At 44.5% G+C, this 21,549-nt stretch overlaps 1 protein-coding gene across 5 annotated transcripts in view; it reads right to left on the reverse strand.

Annotated features, from left to right (window-relative positions):
• Arid1b (AT-rich interaction domain 1B) overlaps positions 1-21,549 on the reverse strand; it is a 380,162-nt gene that overhangs the window by 101,186 nt on the left and 257,427 nt on the right. For all 5 annotated transcript variants that reach the window (XM_052750910.1, XM_052750907.1, XM_052750906.1 and 2 more), the window contains one exon: positions 6,939-7,182. In XM_052750910.1, coding sequence (XP_052606870.1) covers positions 6,939-7,182 — 244 coding nt within the window. The remainder of the gene's footprint in view (positions 1-6,938; positions 7,183-21,549) is intronic.

Raw genomic sequence — 21,549 nt, forward strand, 5'->3', positions numbered from 1 at the left:
AGGAGGGATTTGGCCTTCGCATTTGGTGAAACTCTCGTTTTGCTCGCGTGGCTAGGAAGACGTGCCTTTGATTAATCTTCCTATAGTAAAAACCAATACCACACAAAAATGGCCAGAAAGCCACGTCCCTTTGGTGAGGCACTCATGTGAATAGCTTACTTTGGACTGTATTTTCTTGTCCTGACCTATTCCCATCCATGGCCGTCTGCAGTCAGATGAGGGTGACTGAACCCCATGCACAGCAGGACAGATGCAAAAAACCAGAAAGGAGGATGAGCAGGAATACCTTGCAGTTCACACCCTTAGACATCATTAACAAAAGCAAACAGGCAGCATGAGCGAACGCAGCGTCTACCAGGCCGTGACCACCTCCTGCCCACCCCGCCTTTGCACAGCTGCTCTTCCAGTCCTTAACCTTTACACTCAGGGCACAGGCAGGAAAAGCTGACAAACCCCTCTGTGTTAAACCTAAGTTGTAAAGTGTGGGCTGATCCACATTTGTTCTTTGTTAGTAATCCGGGAGGGGGCTCAGGAGGCAAGGCCAGCGAAATCGACGTACAGGACTGTCGTCAGGCATCAGCCCTGCACTGACTGGTGCTGACTCAGCTTGGGCAGAGCTGGGGGATCAGATCCTGTATTTGTGCATTCAAACCCAATACATTCAAAGGCCTTTTTTTCTCCATAAACCCCCGTAAGGGACTCTTGAACTGTAACTTGAGGAACTGCCACACTGCCACGTGACCAAATCTGTCATTAGAAGACATTAATGGCAAACACTTCAGAATTAACCACAACCTAACCGAAATGAAACACATGTGCCCGACCAACAAGGAACATGAAGGCTCTTCACTCGGGTCTTAAATACAAATGCATCACTAACGGAAGGTGAGAAATGAGAAAGTAACAGAAAGCAGACCTTCTAATGGCAGCAGGGGAAGAATGCCACACAGGCTGGCCTGAACTCTTGGATGCAGGTTGAACTTCTGCCTTGTAAAGACAGGCGTCTGCAAGGCCGGAGCACATTGAGTGCTAAGCAGGCAATCCGTGTCCCTAACAGGACATCTCCAGCAGCTTCCTAGCTCAACATGAAGCTGAGTCTTGGACACACATGAGGATTGGGCCTTGGCCTCTCAAGCACTGTGGAGTGGCAGGCAGTGTAGGAACATCAGGAATCTGAATCAGCCATTCGGGCACCTTACTAGGGTGTTGATCTATCTGGGAGGCCCATTAGCTGACAATTGCGTTTATCAGGGCAGAGATGGAGAAAGTGGTTATTCCTCTTCAACAGATCCTGGGCCGGCAGCCCCAGGAAGGAAGAGCAGAGTGTCTGGCCCACCTTGGCCCAGCTGTGGGCTGCACAGCAGTTGAGTACTTCCCAGTGACCTGCGCCACAGGTGACTGGAAGAGCCAGTCCACAGGCAAACAAGCTGGGGCTGAGGGCAAGAGCAAGCCAAAGGCTGCAACAATGTTCGGGAACCACGCTCTGGGAACCATGCAACCTCTACAGGACAAAGATACATGGGTGAGTGGACTCAGAATCAAGTGCAGGGAGTGTTATGCCAGCCTGGAGTGTACAGTCAACAAAACTAAAGATGAGAAATGGGGATGGAGATAGATTCAGGCTGAATTAGTCTCTAATGGAAGGTATATTAGCATTTAATTAAAAGTAAATAAATAGCAAAAAGAAACTCCGATGATCAACTCCAACCTATGTGAAAAATGAACATAAATGAGAAAACTTAAGGTGCCGAATACTTCCTAGAGACTAGTTTCATCATATAGCCCAACTGGACTCATCCTCGAGATTCCACTGCCTCAGTCTCCAAAGTACCAGGATTATAGACATGTACCACCACACTGGGTAATAGGTCACACCTTTAAAAGAACTCTCAAGAAAATAGTGCCATGAAGGTTTAATGAACACTATAAAAAAACCTTACATTCAGGCTGAGGACGTGGCTCAGTGAAGGCGCACTTGCCTAGCATGTGCCAAGCCCTGGGCTTGAGTCCCTGAAATCAAAACACAAACAAACAATACCCGAAACAAACAAAAACCCAAACTATGTTTGAAGGTTGTGTGTACAGTTCAATGGTAGGGTGCTTGCCTAGGATTTGTAGGGCCCTGGGTCATCCGCAAGGTGACTCCCACTGTGCTCTGGCCCTGCTCTCTTAGAACAACAAATATATAATCTGTTTTTGATGTCACAGGAATGCTCAGCTAAGAGACTGAGTTCTAAAACAGAACCTGGACTTTTCAATGGTTAGATTCAGACTGTGGGACTTTTATTGTATTCTGATATTAACATGAAATCCTGGGAACAGGCAAGGAAGGTTATGGTTTAACAATGATGCATCTGTGTGTCAGTCTGACAAGGATCCACAAGGTTATGGTTTAACAATGATGCATCTGTGTGTCAGTCTGACAAGGATCCACATATGATGGCTAATCTTGGCTGTCAACCTCTGACACACACTTGGGAGGCTGAGGCAGGAGAATCAGTTCAAGATCCAGGCCAGACTCAGGTACAGAGCAAGACTTCGTCTCAGAAACACAACACAGGATCTCTATTTGGAACGGTAAATCTATCGTGAACATTTACACCAGGCTTCAAATTAAAACCATCACTGTCCTATACCGCAGAAAGCTGCGGGAGGTCATTCAGGTGCAAATCCACGTCACAAGGAGCTTTTGTGCCATTTTCCACCAATCAGGTAGTGCCACAACTCTGGCAACTACCAGCATCGTGTTAGCAAAAGCCATCTGAACACAAACCTGCCTTGGGGTTCTGGAGAGCTGAGCAGTCCTAGCGCTAACACTGTTAAGAGCAGGTCCGTGCAGGGTCACTGGGACCACTGTGAGGCCAAGCAAGCATTCCGGAAAGAGAGTAACATCACAGTGTGTGTGTCACACTTTACCCAAACAAGACTATACTGTGTGTCTGTGCAAGAGGCAGAGATCATCAAGAAGTGAGTTCGAATGCTGCCTCGCCTCAGGACTAAATGCCACTGGATGGTGTGACTCAACACAGTATAGCAGCTGGTGACTGGATCCAGCCTGGAAGAGCACAGTCAAATGCCTTAGCCAAAATGAACTCAAACGCCAACTGTACTGCCTAATAAGTTATGGCAGATCATAAAAACATAACATTTAATTTTTAAAATAGGCAAGATAGAACACAACACATATACGTTTTCTGATTTGCCTAGGAACTTCCTGGTCTTCAGAGCTGTGTGCTGTGGCTATTAACAGTCTCTCAGTTTGATGAAATATTACAGTCATCCTAAGGAGGATAAGTTTCCATAAAAGAAATGTAGTAAATAAAAGTAGTAACATAAACTCTAAAAATGTAATAATAAAATTCTTTTAAAAAGTGATAAAATATATACAGAGGGAGAGGAAACGGTGTTGGGACAAGGAACAAGCAGGCAGGTGGATGCCGTTATCTCTAGCACACCAGAGGCCTGGAGGTCTGTACAGACAGACAGAAGTGACAGAGCTGTGCAGGAAGAGGAAGTGAGGTAGCTGGGCTAAGATAGCCAATGAGAAGGCAGAACAGCAAGGCAATAAAGGCGTGGGTAGACAGGAAGTAACTCTCATTTGGAAGCTGCAGAGTTGGTGAGGTAAGGTTGGCTGGTGGCTTTTCCTATTTCCCTGATCTAAGGCTTTCACCCCCTAGAGAGAGAGAGAGAGAGAGAGAGAGAGAGAGAGAGAGAGAGAGAGAGAGAGAGAGAGAGAGAGAGAGAGAGAGAGGGAGAGAGAGAGAGAGGAAAAAAAGAGGATATAGATAAGTAGATTATTTAATCTACTCTGAAAAGAAAAAAGAGAGGATATAGATATGATATAGATAAAAAGGTAGATTATTGAATCTACTTTTAAAAGACAACTACTAGTTTTAAATACTTTGATTGGATTTTTATATATTATATACAAATTATATATATTGAGATTGATATTGTTAGAAAATGCTGTACGTGTATTTCTAATTTTGTTCAGGATATTATATCTATACAGTTCATTTAATAATGTAGTGCAATTTGCTAATCCTTGAATGTTATTATTACCAACTATTAGAATATAAAGAAATGGAAGTAAGTAGTCAGACATTACAATCGAACTTAAAGTCATGTTAGGTATGTTTTCAAGGTCAAGCAGAGATATATTTTAGATAGACAGGTCATCTTCAAACCCTTCAGAGATCTACAGAATATGGCTTTTAAAATGTTTTCATAACATAGATTCTTTTTCTTTTTTTATGACTATGAGACATGTCTGTTCTTGGAAGCACCAATATACTTCAGAGAAGATATGGGCATTGAAGAAACTGCATATGGAATTAACTTTCTTGTTGTGAAAGTTAGCTATTGAGCAACAAAGTACCCTCAAATTGACTGCTTACAGTATGCTATCCAAAATGGACAGACAGGACACAAAACAAAGGACTACCGATCCTTGCCAAGATAAGTGTGGTTGCAGCTTTGGCAATAGGCGTCCTCTGAGGCCAGGACAATAAGGCACCATTGCTGAAGTGGCTTTGCAATCCAGAAAAGGTACAGTGTCCCTTTCTTTGTAGGCTGCTGAACAGGCAATGGACCGATGGCTTCTGGTGTGCAGTAGAACAGTAGCTGAAACAGTTATTCTTGAAAGAGTAACGAGGCTGATGGAGTCTAGCCTCTCAATGGAAGACTGGCATTTAATAAAGGAGATGAAGTCACCCACAAGCCAAGAAGAATGGGCAGCTGAATTCCAAAAATACCAGCAATTTCCAGAATTTAAAATCCTGAATCATGACAGGACACTGGTGGAATTCAAGTTTATCTGGTACATGGAATACTTGCACCGAATGTGAGGTTGAGCTGTAGGCCTTGTGCACATCCTACTTCACAAATGAGTCTGTGAGATACGCTGAGCCTGTAGCCAAAGATGATGCCCCAACATGCAGAGAAACCTCGGGTGACTGTCCAGATAGCTGGCTGTTTCTGTCATAGCTCATTTTTTAGAAGTTGCTTGTTTGCATTTCCTGTTTTACTAGGTAATATTATTTCCTTCTTGGGTCTCTGAGGGAGCTGAAGATTAGATAGTTGGAATAATAATTTTCCTTGTTAAGAAATTCAGAAAAGAAATTCACTAAGAGGTGTTAAGTGTATAAGTTTGAAAGACATCATAAGATAGTTTTCTGTTGATAATACAAGATAGAATAGAAAGTGAATTAGGTACATTTTGGACTCACCAAAATAGGATATATTTTCTCTGAATTTGTTAGATATTGTTGGAGTATTTATTGCTTGTACACACTGTATATAGTTATTGTACTTATTGTATATAAAAAATTTTTTATTTTTATTAGACAAAAAAAGGGGAAATGTGGTGACATTTTATTGTGCTGAAATGTGACATTTTATTTGTATGTTAATAAATAAAGCTTGCTTGGAGATCGTGGGGGGGGGGAAGGCCAGCCATTCTTAGTGAACAAGAAGTCAGGCAGCACACGCCCTTAATCCCTTAGCAGGCAGGATCTCTGGGTGTTCAAGGCCACACTAGGGAACAGAGTCAACTGGAGGTGACACATGCCTTTCATCCCAGTACCAACCATAGAGACCTAGAGGTCTGTGCAGACAGACAGAAAGTGACAGAGCTGTATAGGAAGAGGAAGTGAGGTAGCTGGGCTAAGATAGCCAATGAGAGGGCAGAACAGCAAGGCAATAAAAGCGTGGGTAGACAGGAAGTAACTCGCATTTGGAAGGGGCAGAGTTGGTGAGGTGAGGTTGGCTGGTGGCTTTCCCTATTTCCCTGAGCTAAGGCTTTTACCCCTATATTTAGCTCCGTGCTTTTTATTTAATAAGACCATTTAGAAATTCATCTACACACACCAGTTCTTAAGATTAGATTCATTTCATAATTACAGTGCATTGTGCATTTATACATAATATTCTATGTATAACTATTATTTATAAATATGACACAATACAAATTTTATAAAACATGAAAGGAGTATAATATAAAAGAGGTAAAATTATCACCTATGTTTTGGGGGAGAATATGATAAATTATCAAGCAGTTTACTAGCTGTTCAATTCTCATTTTAATAGGTTAGTTGAAGGTGCTCTCTGGAAACTATCACGTTAGCAAAAGTTACATGTCAAAAAATTACATCTTGTTCTGTGAGAGTGGAAAGCTAGTTATTGGTGGGTTGGAATAGCTGGGACAATGCCAGAGAGATAAATGTGGTTAAGCAATGAAGAACCCCAAGACAACACACACACACACACACACACACACACACACACACACACACACACACACACACACAGAAGATACAGATGTCAAGTGAACCCAAGAGTTAGCGAGAACACGAATTCTATCGGAAAGGAGGTGTGAGCGTGTATCAGTTTGGCACTTTGAACTGTAGTTGGCACCAACCAGTGTGTGACTGTGATCAGACACAGATAAACACCAACTCTGAAAACACGTTAGAAAACAACTGTTATATTATATCCATCAAACAGAACCAGATCCACGGTCGACACCGGTCAGCCATCTCATCTCAGGACACTTCCTGATAGAGGATCTTCACTGTCGAACCATTCCAAGAGAGCTGCCATGAAGGCTTTCGTTTATGGCAAACTGAACGTGTGAAAGTAGTTGGTCAGTCTTCAGTCATATCACCCCAAATGCCACATCTCATCAGAAAGTAGTTGGTCATTTATTATTCATTTGTTGAGACACTTTAGAAACTGGGACTCTGGTATGTTTGGTGGGAAATGCAGTTAGATCCCTAATAGTAAACATATCCATGTCTTAAAGAACTAAGACGGAGTGAATAGAAAGGTAAAGTGTGAGAGATGCTGCTGAGGCCAGACCTGTCTTCACACTGGGGTCGGAAGGGGGTACAACGGACAGACCGAGGATGGGGATGGCAGACAGTTAAGGATGACAGTACCTGGAATACTTGCAGGGGAAATCGGACCAGACCGAGATTGGTTGCTTCCCACAGGAGAGCCAACAGGAGAAGGTGACGGCCCCCCAGGGATGCTGGAGAGATGGGGTGATGCGTGTGGGGAGAAAGGAGACTGAGCCGGGTTGCTCTGATCCCCCTGGCTGCTCGTAGAACCGGATGCACTGACCGCGGAGCTCAGCGTTGCTTCCGTTCCTGTGGGGAGGTCGTCAATGGAGCCAGACAGGTCCTGAGGAAGAAAGAAAAAGCATGTGTTCACACACTTGGAGCACTAAGCACACAAAACCTGACTTGAAAGTGGCAATGCCACTCCTTGTGAGCGGGTAAGACCGAGATTCAGTGTGGCCGCTTCTCACTAGACTCCAGCGAGCTCACTTAAAAGATGAGGCAAGCTGCATCTCATACTCACAAGCTACCCTTGAAGGTTCCCAGCTGTGGGCCTATTCAAAATGCTATACCAGGCAGCCCTCTGTAGAGCAAATTACCACAGCAATGAGGACTTCAATCAAGTGAGCAACTACAGGCTTGGGGGAACCTTCAGATGGAAATCAAAGCTGGGGTGCTGTAATCTAATGATGGTCAAAATTCGAACTGAACTTCATGGTGAGAAATTGCCCATGTTTAAGCATTATAATAAAATAGTGGCATTTGCATTTTAGTATATTATGGAAATACAATCCTGTTGACATTATATGGTCAGAAATGAGTTGTAATGTTACACAATATGCCCTTATGCAACAATTCTGCACTGTTAATACCATCTGGTTTGACTATAACACCCTTGGAGGAAGCTACTCGAGTCTCCACGTGAAGGATCCACGGAACCTAAGCTTGAAGTAATAAACTCTGAAGGGCGCGTTCCTCAGGTGAGAATGCAGTAACTATAGAAAAGGCAGGCAAGAAGAGAGAGCAGACGTGGACAGATAAGGAATACAGCGGCTGTGTTCCCAGGCCCCGAAGGGGAGCCACTGTCCCGAGATGCCCAGAAATTAGACACAGGCCGGCTGGTGTGACAGCTCTCTCAGGTGGTCAGCACAGTGAGGTCCATCCAGACTGGAAGCCGGATGCAGAGGGAGTGGGAGAGCCTAAGCTGCAGTCTGGAATAGCAGCGCATGCTGCTCGGAACAGATGTGCTCCACTCGGTTCTCTACCCATGCGTAACCTCGCTTACTAGAAGGCCTTCTGGAGCAAGAGCTCTCAGGACTGATTCAGGAAGATGCTTGGGGGCTCAGAAGAAATGCAGTTGACAAACCCAGGGCTAGACCCTTGGCCCTGGACACTGAGCTGTGCCAGGAACTTCCCTCTTAGGAGGATGTTATCAAAGAGAAAAATGTACATCAACTACAGCTGATCAGCCCCATGCAAACCTGGAGTGTACACTGAAAAAGTTTATGACAAGAATAATATTGGTTTAAGTAAAATAAAAAGTAATCTTATAAAGCCAAATAATTCTGCTTATGAAAAACAACACGATGATTGAAAATATCTAACCTTTGGAAAAAGTATTATCAAATCTCTCAAATAAGATGAGGTAAATTGAATAAGATTTTTCCGAATTCAGAGCTAAAACAAACACTTTTGCTCTAGGCGCATGGCATACGTGATTGTGCACACACTCAGCTGGTAAAACTTCCTATTTAGACTTGATTACTGACTGGCTCAGTGATAGTGCCACTTAGATCTTACAAATCAGATATGGCTTTTACAAAGCCAGGTAGGAATAGAGAAAGGTTATTAATCCAGTAACATGCCATACACAGCTCAGAAACCAAACACCCTCTGGCAATCAATACAATTAGCACAATTCCACGAACAAATTTAGGCTGACATGTCCAAAGAGAAAGGGGTTGCTTGTCCTTCACCCCAGGCTTCCTGTTCACTTATCGATGTACCCACTCTGCGAACTGGGTGGGTGTGGATCTGGGGGAGAGGAGCAGGTATCCTGGGCTGAGCTTCTCAGGGTTTGCCTGGCAGGCACTTGTAACCAATCGCAATCAATGACCTGTGTGTTAAAGGTGAGTTGTACTTAGGCTCTGCCCACGAGCTACCCACATGGTTATGTGCAAAATAAACAAACAAACACAACAACAAAAGCCCCAACAGCAGTATTTGTTAACATACTGGAAATATATGAAATTCAAACGGTGGCCTCCTGTATTTCCTTAAACAAGACACACCCAGCCCTTAGCACTGCCCCCTGAATGCTGTGGCAATGTGGAGCAGAGCACCTGGGGCAGGTCATGTGACCCAGGATGTTTACCATCTGACTCCTGATGCAAAGACCTAGTTCCAGGTGCTAGGCAGGTCTCAGGTGAACCACACAAAGACCTCACTGCATGTGATAGTTCATGCAGACTTTACCAGGAACAGTACCACACTGTCTTGAAAGTACTGACTGAGAGATGTAGGTTTGTGCTGGGAATGAATAATCTCAGCACTGAATGAAGAAACACATAAACAATGCGAAGGTAGCTGTGCAAAACCGTTTGTTTTGCAAAAAGGATGTCCTAGAACGAGAGGTCTGGCAAATACACTAGCTGCAATGGATTTTGGGTTTTTTCACCCCCTTGATAGGGGTGGTGATGGTGTCTTATCCCATTGGACCAAGCTCAACTTCACAATTTGATGTAATTGGCTAATCAGTCCAAAGGAATGGCAGGCTTGTCTCACTCACCAGCTTTGATAAGAAAAAAACAAAAACAAAAGACAAAACATTTCCCATAGTTTACTAGTTTTCTCTTAAAAAATGAAAGACAAAACAAAACCTTTCCCGGGACTGGGATGACTTAGCAGGTGAGGTGCTTGTGACTGAGCTTGACCACACAGTGGAAGGACAGTAGCAACTCCTGCACCAGGCCGCTGATCACCACAAGCCAGCCACTGTGACAAGCCAGCCACTGTGTCCTGTCACCTCCATCTGAGCCAGGTGCTTCCCCAGCACTGGCAAGAGGGTTGGGAGGGGACACAAGTCCCACACCTTTCCAGATAATTTGGTAAACAGCTAGACAGACAGTCATTTTCTACTGCACACCAAACAGAGTTGAGCAGACACAATGTAAAGTCAGCGTTCAATTGTAGTTAAATAATTTTATGCAAATCTTCCTTCATAAAAACTGGAATGTTACTCATAAATTTTTGTAATTCTCTGCATGACCTACAAATTTCTTCCCCAACCTCCCTTAAAAATACACATTATTGCTGGAAAAAGCAACGAGGACGGTGTCAAGAGAGCACCATTCAAGCTGCAAAGGCATCGAAAACATTTCTGTTATTCAACAGGCTGATCAAGGAAGCACCAGGAGGAAAATATAAAACCGGTGGCTTCCTTCGTGCTCACGTGTCATCAGAATTTCAGTGCTGACTAGACCTTGGTGCAACAGAAGAGCAATAAAAAGATATAATTTTTATATTACTGCTATACCCTCTCGGAACTTTTATATGTAAATGATACAGAAATACTCCCGCCCTGCAGATACTTACGGTATCCATATGCAGAGCTATCTTAAGGCGCACTAATAAAGGAAGTTCAGCAGTGGTTTAAGCACACAGCCTCGTTAACACACAAGTCCTGTCACTAACACTCCCCCAGAGGACGATTAGTCAGCAGGGCACCAGCTCCCTTTTTCTGTAAGCATTATCAGATCTGTGATGCCTGCAAAGGCTGCCCTGCCTCTCCTCAGGAAGGCACCTTCAAGCTACAGTGCTTCACTCATCTTAGGGGAGAGCTGGCTGGTCAGGTCAGGGGACTGCAGCAAGGGCTCTTGGGGGTTGTAGTCCTTACCCCACAGCTCTCCTTACCACCTCTCTTTCCTGATGGAGGGATGGGTAAGGCAATGACGGCTTACTGCTTTGCCATCATAATTTGATGTGGTGAGATACTGCTATCAAATTAGGTGTTTTCTGTTTAATGCCACCCACAATACTGAATATTTTTCAATATAACAAAATTAATGTGAGCTCAGTATCAATGGTCCATTTATTTTTAAAAGTCCTTGTCTCCAACATCACAAAAACGTGCAACACTTGCTTTACTTTTAAAACCATTTCAAGAAGGTCTCTGCACAGACAGCACTGTAACCCCACACCCTTCACCTCCCTGTGTCCAAGCAAAAAAACCTCCAGTTAACTCAAGGGACTGGGTAAAGAATGAAATGTGACAGCGAGCAAAGGAGTCTCATCAGACTTTTACAAGAGGAACAATTAGGAATGAACACAGCACAACAATGTTCCTGATTCCTCATGGACACAGGTCTAGGGAAAGCATGTGGAAAATTCCATGAAGATGGTTTGTAGGAACTACTTTAAAAGAGCTCCATGCAAACTGGAAACAAGGAACAGTAAGTATGAGTTCTCTGACATTTACATACTGCACATGAACCTCCCTGAAAATACTTATATTGCTATTTATCTTTGGCTTTGATGGTATGGTGTTCAATTTAGCCCATGTTAACCCAGAGTAAGTTCAGTCAATACTGGCAATGTGTCACTGATTCAGAGAACTGGGAATAAGCTAGGAAATTGTACTCCCTTGCTTAATTAAGTAAGTGGGTTTTCAAAAAGCAAATGAACTTCCAAATACTCCAAGCCGCAGCTCTCAGTACAATTAGCTGCTGGTGGAGCTCAGCTCTAATGGTGAGCTGCCCCACACTGCACACATTTGGGCATCCCTTGCTCAGGCACACCCCATGAGAAAAGGGGATAAACAGAGTTAGGAATAGAGAAGATATTTCAATCAATGCAACAGGCACAGGCCTCATTTCAGGACTTTAATAGGACACAGCTAATGATTTCTCACTGCGACTTCCCAGAGGCTTAAGGCATGGGTCAAAACGCCAGTTCACAACTCTTCAAAATTCTCAGTGATGTTCAGAAGCAGGAAGACCATGCTCTGTGTACACACACACACACACACACACACACACACACACACACACACACACAAACTCACACACAGAGAAACATACATTCTCACACAAAGACACATACACAGAAACACACTCTTACACACAGAGAAACAGACTCACACACATGCACACAAAAACACACATTCTCACACACAGACATACACACATATACACAGAGAAACAGACTCACACACAGAGAGACACCTCTCTCTCTCTCTCTCTCTCTCTCTCTCTCTCTCTCTCTCTCATACACACACACACACACACACACACACACACACACACACATACACACACACATATACCACACACAACCTTCAACCAGACCTTAACTTTAAGGGCACTGACTCTCATGACAGGCATGGGGCAAAGACGGGGGATTTAAATGTTCAAGGGCAAATTCAACTGAATTTATGAGTACATTCCAGTGGCAAACACTACATGGCATCATCTAGCACCTGCAAACAGTTCTAATATTTACCACAAAAGTTCTCCTGAAAACTACCAACTCAGCTATTACCTTTTATGAATGAATTCTCAGTCTGACTCCCAAGCAACACCATGGGGGTCAAGAATCGAGCCTCATTAGCTTCGTAGCCCTCTTGAAATGTAGCAGAAGTAACTTTACACTGTCCCAGCTTGTTTTGGTGCTATAACTTCAAGCATTTGATACAAATATACCTTGAAGTTGATATTAAAACTGAGCTAATAATTTGACACAGAAAATAAAAAAAACCTCTCTGTGGCTTCGTTCCCATGACTTTTCTAGGTTTTCAGCACAAAACCCATACTGCAAGCTGTCTACTTAAGTCCCTGCTGCCCATTTGTCTAGACGGCAAATGAGTTGTTGTTTTTAAAGCTTAGAGTTCTGGTCTCAACGTGAAACATAAAAGCCATCAGGCAGACAGTCCACAGAGCAGATCCTAAGCACTGATCTGAAGGCTTAAAGCCATCCTCCTTCCAACTTACACGTCTTAATTTTTCTCTTAACACGTCCAAATGTGCCTCTTCATCCCGCAGGACAACATACACAACGCACGGCCAACTGATGTGTGAGCAGCTGGAGAAAATACTCGGCACGGGTTTGAAAGTCACAAACTCCATGGATGACAAGAGCATACCCAAAGCCAAGGGAACCACACGGAAAATGTGGTCAGAATCCACGCCGAGGCCGAGAGCGGCTCTTTGGGAAACTACTCGCCCCTGACGCATCCGCAGTTCTACTCCAGCAATAATTGCATTGTGGGTAACTCTCACTTCAAGGGATGCTTCCAGGGTAATGACTGAAGTGACACTTCACAAAAGCAGAATTCAGGCTTAGGCATACCAGTGTTTGTATTTTCTAAAACAAACAAACAAACCATGGAAGTAGGAAGGGGGGGTCTTGTTTGGGAAAGAAAGAGGATAAGATAGGCCAATGGGGGGGTTATGATCAAAGTATATTACACATGTATGAAGTTGTCAAAGAATAAATAAAATTTGAAAATCAGTACATAAAATGAAGTGACTGCTAAATGTTTTGGGGTGAAAACTCTCTCTCTCTCTCTGGTGTGTGTGTGTGTGTGTGTGTGTGTGTGTGTGTGTGTGTGTGTGTGTGTGTGTGTTGTATGTACATTCCTGTTTGTGCGCAGTTGTATGTGCAGACAGAGTTTTGTGTACAGGACTGTGGTCAGCAGCAGGTACCCTCCTCCATCACTGTTTATTTATAGAGATGGGGTCTCTCACTTACCCCGAAGCTCACCAATTGTCTAGACTAGCTGTCCATCAAGCCCCCGAGATCCTGCTGTCTCCACAGGATTGCATGGGTGTTGGGGATCTGAACGCAGGTTCTTTATGCTTGCCCAGCTTGTCACTAACTGAACCATCTCCCCAGCCCCAGGTGAACACTCCTAATGTGAAATGTGCTGCCACTGCAGATTCAGAGGGATGGGCAACATACCATGAAACATGTACTGTGCAAAGGGAATCTTTCTCACTGCATGTGCCTTTTCTGGGGTCACAAAAATACTCCTACTTTTGAACTCTTCCTGGGTGACTGTTCTCCATGACTGATAATCATCCCCAGATGTGTTGGTACCAAGAGCAACATACAGGCCTTTTTAACACAACACACAGAGTCTGGAATTAAGAGTCAACTTGGTAAAAGAGTTTATAACTTCAGTTGTATGAACTTTGGAATTAACCTGCATCTGGAAGTAACCCAAACCCTTTGTTAAAGTGCCTGGGAACAGCCTTGTAAATAGTTCTAAATGTGAGCAATGACTCAACCCTACTGCCACGATTTGGCACCTGGGATATTACAATTATTTCCTCACCAGACTAAGCCACAGTATATTGTTTGATGAGCTCTCAAATATTCTTTCCCAATTCCTCATCTAACACAGGCAAGACCCTTCAATCAAGGCCTAAGCCAGCACGGAAAAAGTAAGGCTCATGTGTGGATAATTGCTGCCCTTTAACTACCGCGAGAGGGTGGTGCTTTCAATCCAAAGTGTAGGCTAGGAGAACAAAGCCATGTAATCAAACAGCAATACGGCAGGACCTGGGGCACATGCTGTACCTAAGGTGTAGCCGTGCAGCAGGAGGGAGAACTCAAGAGGGCAGCGTGCACACATGGATCCTTTCAGACTTCAGTGGGCAGCTCCTGTGTGGATTTACACTCTTAAAACTCCTGTCACCAAAGTTCAGTGGAGAGAGACAAGCAGATAAAATATGGTACAATGCGTCAAGTTCCCTGGAGGAGGGGGGAAGGTGGAATGTACTGTAGCAAACACAATGGCCTGTTCACCCCAAGGAACACCTCTTGGGGCCATTGTGAGGGGCAGGCAGGTAAGTTCTGGAGGGAGGGTGGTCCTCTGGAGGAGGCAGGGTAGAAAGGTAGGCGAGTCAGAGGAAGAGAGTAGGGGATCTCTGGAGGATGAATGAGGAGGATGCAGCCTAAGGATGTGTGCTCACTGGGAACAGGGGGCTGGCCAGAGAGAGGGACGATATGCAAACAATAAGAGAATTAGGGCTGAAGTGAGGGCAGTGTGGTTCAATGGTTGTGTGTTCTCTAGACTGCGTGTACACAGTGTACACAGCTCTAAAAATCAACACACAACATGAGTCTAATGTCTCAAAACATCAGGCAGTATCCTAAAGCTGGCTGTGAGTAACACACACCTTTAACATTCTACAGTCTACTCTAAAACCACGGGTGGTGACTCTGGGGTCACCTGGGTCTAACAGGGAGACACCCACTGAAGCAGAGGATGGCTCTGGAATATGGTTTGGTGTTTTATAAATATCACCACCAGGTATGAACCTATAAATATTAATGACCCATGTGTTCTGGGAGGAAATTGACAAACTAACAAGGTCTGTAAATATATAAGATTTAGACTCTGTCTCCTGATTCCTGTTTTTATCACTGAAAACATACTATAAATTTTTAGGACAGAAAAGCCATCAATACCACCTTTTGCATCTCTCAAGGTGCAAAACGTCACTGTTTATCTTAGAAGTTCAATGCTAAGCATGCAAAAACTCTAAAAATAACACTTAAAAACAAAAAGGCATGAACCCTCAGGAGACATTTATTTCTTCAACAGCGTAGCAGGGAAATTCTTTAAAACAGCAAGATCCGTAGAAACTGAAAATAAATTAGCAACTTAAGAAAACAATGACTGAGAAATACACAACTCACAACTATAGTGAGTCCATGTGGAATAAAGAGAAGTTTTGTTAGTAGAAAAACATTAAACTTGGTTGTCTAGGTATTTTTGCTATTAACTTGAACCACACGGATACATGTTTGCTTTATAGCCTTCCCTGGTTTTTAAAAGCCTGTTTGTTTTGAAAGTAATTTGGCCTACGAATGCCACACCAGTACTGGGGGAGAAAGGGGGGTCCTGCACACCCTGACCAGGCCTCTGTTGGCTTTACACCTTCCATAGCCAATACTGGGGGGCTTCCTGCTCACACTGCCCAGGACTTCCACAGCCAATACTGGGGGGTTTCCTGCTCACACTGCCCAGGACTTCCACAGCTAATACTGGGGGGTTCCTGCACACGCTGATCACACCTTCCACAGCCAATACCGGGAGGCTTCCTGCACACCCTGACCATGCCTTCCACAGCCACACTGGGGGGCTTCCTGCTCACACTGACCACGCCTTCCACAGTCAATACTGGGGGGTTCCTGCACACGCTGATCACACCTTCCACCATCAATACTGGGGGCTTCCTGCTCACACTGATCACGCCTTCCACAGTCAACACTGGGGGCTTCCTTCTCACACTGACCACGCCTTCCACAGTCAATACTGGGGGGCTTCCTGCACATGCTGCCCAGGCAGGCCTCTGCTGGCTTTACACCTTTGCACAAGCCAGTGCTCCAACAGTGATGCTCCAACAGACCTGCAGACTCAGCTGGTTCCATTCCAGTCTTCTCTCCATTCCAAGGTCCAATCCAGGGAAGCCTTGCAAGGATTTCCCATCTCCATAGTACCTGGACAGTTTCTGAGTCTTTATGTGAGTCCCATGTCTCATTGGGTATTTTCACAAATGCTCTTTAATTTGTGACTGTTTATTGTTTCCGAATGATGAGCCCAGAGGTTTTTTTTTTTTTATTTTAATGAGCCCAGAGTTTTTTGATTTTGGGCAAAAAAAAAAAAAGAAAAGAGAAGAGACACCCCCCCCCCACAAACACACACATCTTATCTCAACAGGAAGAGACTTCCTGCGTATAGTGGTGTGGTCCAGGACCCTCCAGGGTTAAGTGGTCCTTGCTCTGTCCTTACTTATGGGGAGAGTCAGCAGGTCCGGTCCAGACACACGGAGGAAAGTGACACTCGGGCTCCTAGAAACACCACGAAGCTTGTGGCTTCTGCGGCCACCACAAAAGGAACAGACACTCGGGGGATGACTCTTATGCTACACAAGTGTCTTCTCCTTCGAGCTTTGTTTGTTAGTTATCACATTTGTCCATGGATTTTTGCATGCAGCAATTATTCACACAGTGCTGTTACTCGTGTAGTGTAGTGTGTGTGTGTGTGTGTGTGTGTGTGTGTGTGTGTGTGTGTACATGTGCGTGCGCGTACATACACACACACATACACACACACACACACACACACACACACACACACACACACACACACACACACGGAGGCCAGAGGTTGGCTTCAGTGTCATTCCTGGCTGTAAAAGCACACTGATTCAGACAGACAGGTTGGCAGTGAGCTCCAGGGATCCTCCTGTGTCTGATCCCCCAGTCCTGGGATAACAGGTACTTTAATTGGCTTTTACATGGTGTTGGAGATATGAGCTCAGGTCCTCATGGCTCTGTAGCAAGCAGTTACCAAACTGAGCCACCTCTCTAGGCCTGTTACTTTGGAGTGTGTAAGGGAAAGCTGCCCTTTCTCCATTCGCGTTTACATGGCCAAGACAATCACTCCTCCCACACCTGATGTGTGACGTGACTTCTTCTATAAGGTAGTTAGGATGACATCTGTCAACACTAAATGACAGTGATGCCACAAATGGAGATATCATGATAATAAAACAACAAAGGGGACAAACCTCCTCCATTCTGGTGCATGCACAGGGTGGGAAGGGAAATTAGCCTAACCTCTCTGGACAACCATTTGTCAGCAATTCAAGCTAAAAGTGCATCTATTACATAATTCCCAACTTTACACCTGTCCTGTGCACAGAGATATCTAGAAGCAGAGTGGACTGCTTCCACGTGAGAACAGTCACCAACATGCAGTGGACATGCCACTCACACAGGGAGAGGGGGGAGGGGACAGTCACCAACATGCGGTGGACACCAAATTCCTTTAGCAGTAGTAAATGGCCCATGCTTATTTATTTACATTTTTAACGCTACTTCCATTCATTTAATCTATACTTGTTTTAAAAATACAGTTTAAATTAAAATATAATTACATCACTTCTCTCCTCCTTTCTCCCACCAATCCTCCCATGTTCCCCCAGCTCTCAAACTAAGAGCTACTTTTTCTTTTATTATTATTGTTACATATCTCCTAATTGATTATCCAATACAAAATGGTCAGCCTGAAACCATATACACTCAACAACAACAACAAAAATGGACTCAAAGATAGTTTTACACAATTAGCTTAATTGGGTCACAGACAGAAAAGATTTATGGAGACTTTTTCTGTTTTAAAATGAAGTTCATGGCATTTAGTAGTCTTCTAAAAGTCCAAGTTATAATATGGATTTCTTATTTTGTATGATTCACAGGCTCACCTAGATAAGAGGTTTCCAAAACAAATTGTTTTCCATTTTCTTACAAGGCCAGCTGGTCACTTAACATCTGAAGAGCTGGCATTCAAGTGCACTTTTACATAATAATTTTTCCTAAGAGCACATAACCACTTCATGTTACTCCAGAAACTCCTCGAGAGGAGGTGGTCATAAACCCATTCAAGGTTGCAGACAGAACTCTCCAAGACTAGTAATCATAACCGTGATAATAATGATGAAAATAATACTGTCAACAGAGGCCTCAGGGTGAGTTGGCCCCACACCGCACTCCCACTTGGCCCTGCAGAGTCATTTCTGGGCCACTCAGCGGCTGCTTGGAGCATGGCCCCACACTGGAACAGAACACAGAGATTCTCTAGGGGTGGGGCCACTGCCTGTCCCACCGCCCAATGTCTCCGTGAACCACACACTTCCAAGGTAAGCTGGATTCTACTCCAGGCACCCATATCAAAGCATGAAAGGGGTGATGGTGCCTTCCCCATAGCAACGCGCGAAAGGGGTGATGGTGCCTTCCCCATAACAACGCGCGAAAGGGGTGATGGTGCCTTCCCCATAGCAACGCGAGAAAGGGGTGATGGTGCCTTCCTCATAGCAACGCGAGAAAGGGGTGATGGTGCCTTCCTCACGCCTGCCTCCTCTCGCCTCCCCACCCAGGCCAGCTTCCGGAAGCACCTGTGAGATGCCCAGCTATCTTGTGAACGTAGTCTCTTTTTCTGGGGCCTCGAGGTGGTCACAAGAAGGAGATGACTGTGTTCACAACTGGCTCCTCTCACCCACAGGTAAACACACAATGTGGGCAGATGGCTTGCAGGCCACCATACCCAATCTGGCTACAGTATGATGAACCTCACAGTGTTGCCACAAGAGTTAAGTACAAGGCTACAAGACAAGCACAGAGAACCAAAAGAAGGGCTCCTTTCATGTCCTCTATAATGTGGATTCTAGAGGGACAGCATGGCAGGAAGTGCTCCAGGCAGGACTCTACAGCAAGGGCAGTAGGAACTGACAGCTGGGCATGTCGAGTATAAGGTGAGGCGCAGGTAGAGAACGAGGAAATAACACTTATGGCAAGGTGATTATCAGACATGGTAAAAATGCTAACACTGGGAGATGAGTGAGATGGGACAAGCATGGCTCCCTTTCATTCCTGCAAACTTTACCTGACAACTTTCTGTGCATGTGGCAGAGCATGGAAATGGTGAAGGGAGTCTTTGTTGGCACACCTTTGTAATAATACATAAGCTGCCCAGCAGAGGACGCACCACTTGGAAGAGGAATGCCTGGGCTGGGTGCCTGGCTAGAACCTTGGCTGCACCACTTCCCAGAGGGTAACCCTCGTGCTTGTCTCCTCAACTCTATAAAACTGGTCTATGTCTCAAGGAGACTAAGAGAACTACATGTTAGTACAGACTCCTTTCATGCATTTTGACCATCATTTTGATTACTCTGTATTACAAATAAATTTAAAAACAAGAAATAACGAAACTGGACAGACAATGGCAGATTAGAAATCATTTAGTGGTTTCCTTAAAACATGAATTATTAAAATTTTTATGTTAAAAACAATGTAATTCTTATTGGAGAGAAAACTGAATAAGTGCAGAAAATAAACTTACAGATTGGTTTAACTTATGAAGAAGAACACAAAGTATACGAATACACATAACCTACATTCACACAGACGTGTGTGTGTGTGCATACACCCTTTTATGAATGTCAAAGAGGTAAGGCTGATGACCCATAAACCCTAACAGTGCTCACGTGGAAGGGCAGTGAGCTCCCGTTATACTTAGGAAATAAGCTACATGAGTCACATGTCCCTCACAGAAGCTGGCCTCTGGAATGTGGAGACACACAGGCCACTTGCCTACTTCACACAGAAGCCTGCTCTTCTGTCATTACAGCAGCAACTCCATGTCCAGGGACAACCCAAGAGCAGCAGCTCGGCCCCGGCTTTCCTGTGCCCTGAGCGAAGCCACGAGGGACAACTTCTCATTTCTCTCATTTAAGGGTTCAGTGTATAATGTTACCCATTCTCATTTGCAACCAAAGTAATCACAACTATAAAGACAATTCTTTCTGAATGCTTTTAAAATTGCTGTCTCATTTGGAGGGGGAAGACAGAAACGAACAAGCTGAGACGACGTGAACGGACTGGACTGGAGTTAACCTAACAACCAGTGCGCTGTGCTCCAGGTCACAGCTCCAGCAGTGTCAGCTAGCTAGCAGCAGCAGGGTGCTACGCGGCTTTCTACCGTCCACCTCCACCCTAGACCGGACTCGCTCGCCTCTCCTACAGCCTGCCTGCCCTCTTTTGAATTCTTCCACTGTGCCAAAGAGCACTCCGGATGGCTCTGAGAATAAAAGAGATATCTTCTTTAAAAACCACACACAGAACGATTGGCGAAAACTACTTAAGAATTGAAGAGAAGAGGAGTGAAAGGAAACGTAAGACGATGGGCAGCTCTGCAATCGCTTATGAGCTGAAAGGCTGCCAGCCTGTGGGCCTCGGGGCTCGGTAGGATTTCTCTGTACAGTGCCAAACTCCAACAATATTGTTATGGTTAGAAAGGAATTTCTCACAAGAGCTAACAAAGGCAGAAGGTCATAAATAAACCCAGCAGGGCCGCCTTGTCAGTTCTCATTATTAGCGCTGCAGGCCCTTGCTTTTCTCTGGGTTGCTTACAGGTTCATTTAAGTGTGAGGTGCCTCCTCGAAAACACACATCCTCATAAATAAAACCATCGGAGCCTAGCCAAGAGAAAGGCGGCGAGTCAGAAAACGAGCAGGCAAGCACAAAGGCTAAGAAAGCGAAGGCCAGAAGCCCCGCAGTCGACGGGCAGTGCCCGTGTGGCAGCCCTCTGCCCACGTGGCTCTGCTCTGGCCTGCCTGCTGGTCCTCAGCGGTGGCCAGCAAGCCACTGGGCTTCCTCGACGCCACAGGCTGAAGAACTGGATCTGGGCAGGAAATGAAGCAGAGCGCCTATGCTGCGCAGAGCACAGCTGTGTGGTCATTACAGCAATTATGAAGGGACATTTGCTGCTAACTTTATTTTGCCGAAGACTTTTAACAGAAAAGGGGGTCTTCTGAAATTCCCTCCAGGAAGGAAGCCGATGTTAGCAATGAAAAGAGGAGTTTCAAGGTAGCATATACTATCTTAAAAAAAAAAAAGAAAAAATTAAGGCAACACAGCTTATGCCTTAGAACAACAACAACAAATCAGCAAATGAAATAAAAATGACTAGCAGTCCCACCGTTATATTTCTAACTATTGCCACATTTCCTTTTTTGTAAGTGAAACATATCTTTGCCCATAATTATGTATATGAATGTAAGATGTCAAAGGACCAACCTGATGTCCTCTATCACAGTGATGTATAAACTGACAATTTTATGATTTGTGCATCTTTAAAAAA

This window comes from Peromyscus californicus, unplaced genomic scaffold (assembly GCF_007827085.1).
Source record: "Peromyscus californicus insignis strain IS unplaced genomic scaffold, ASM782708v3 Scaffold_22__1_contigs__length_63687245, whole genome shotgun sequence".
Taxonomy (NCBI): domain Eukaryota; kingdom Metazoa; phylum Chordata; class Mammalia; order Rodentia; family Cricetidae; genus Peromyscus; species Peromyscus californicus.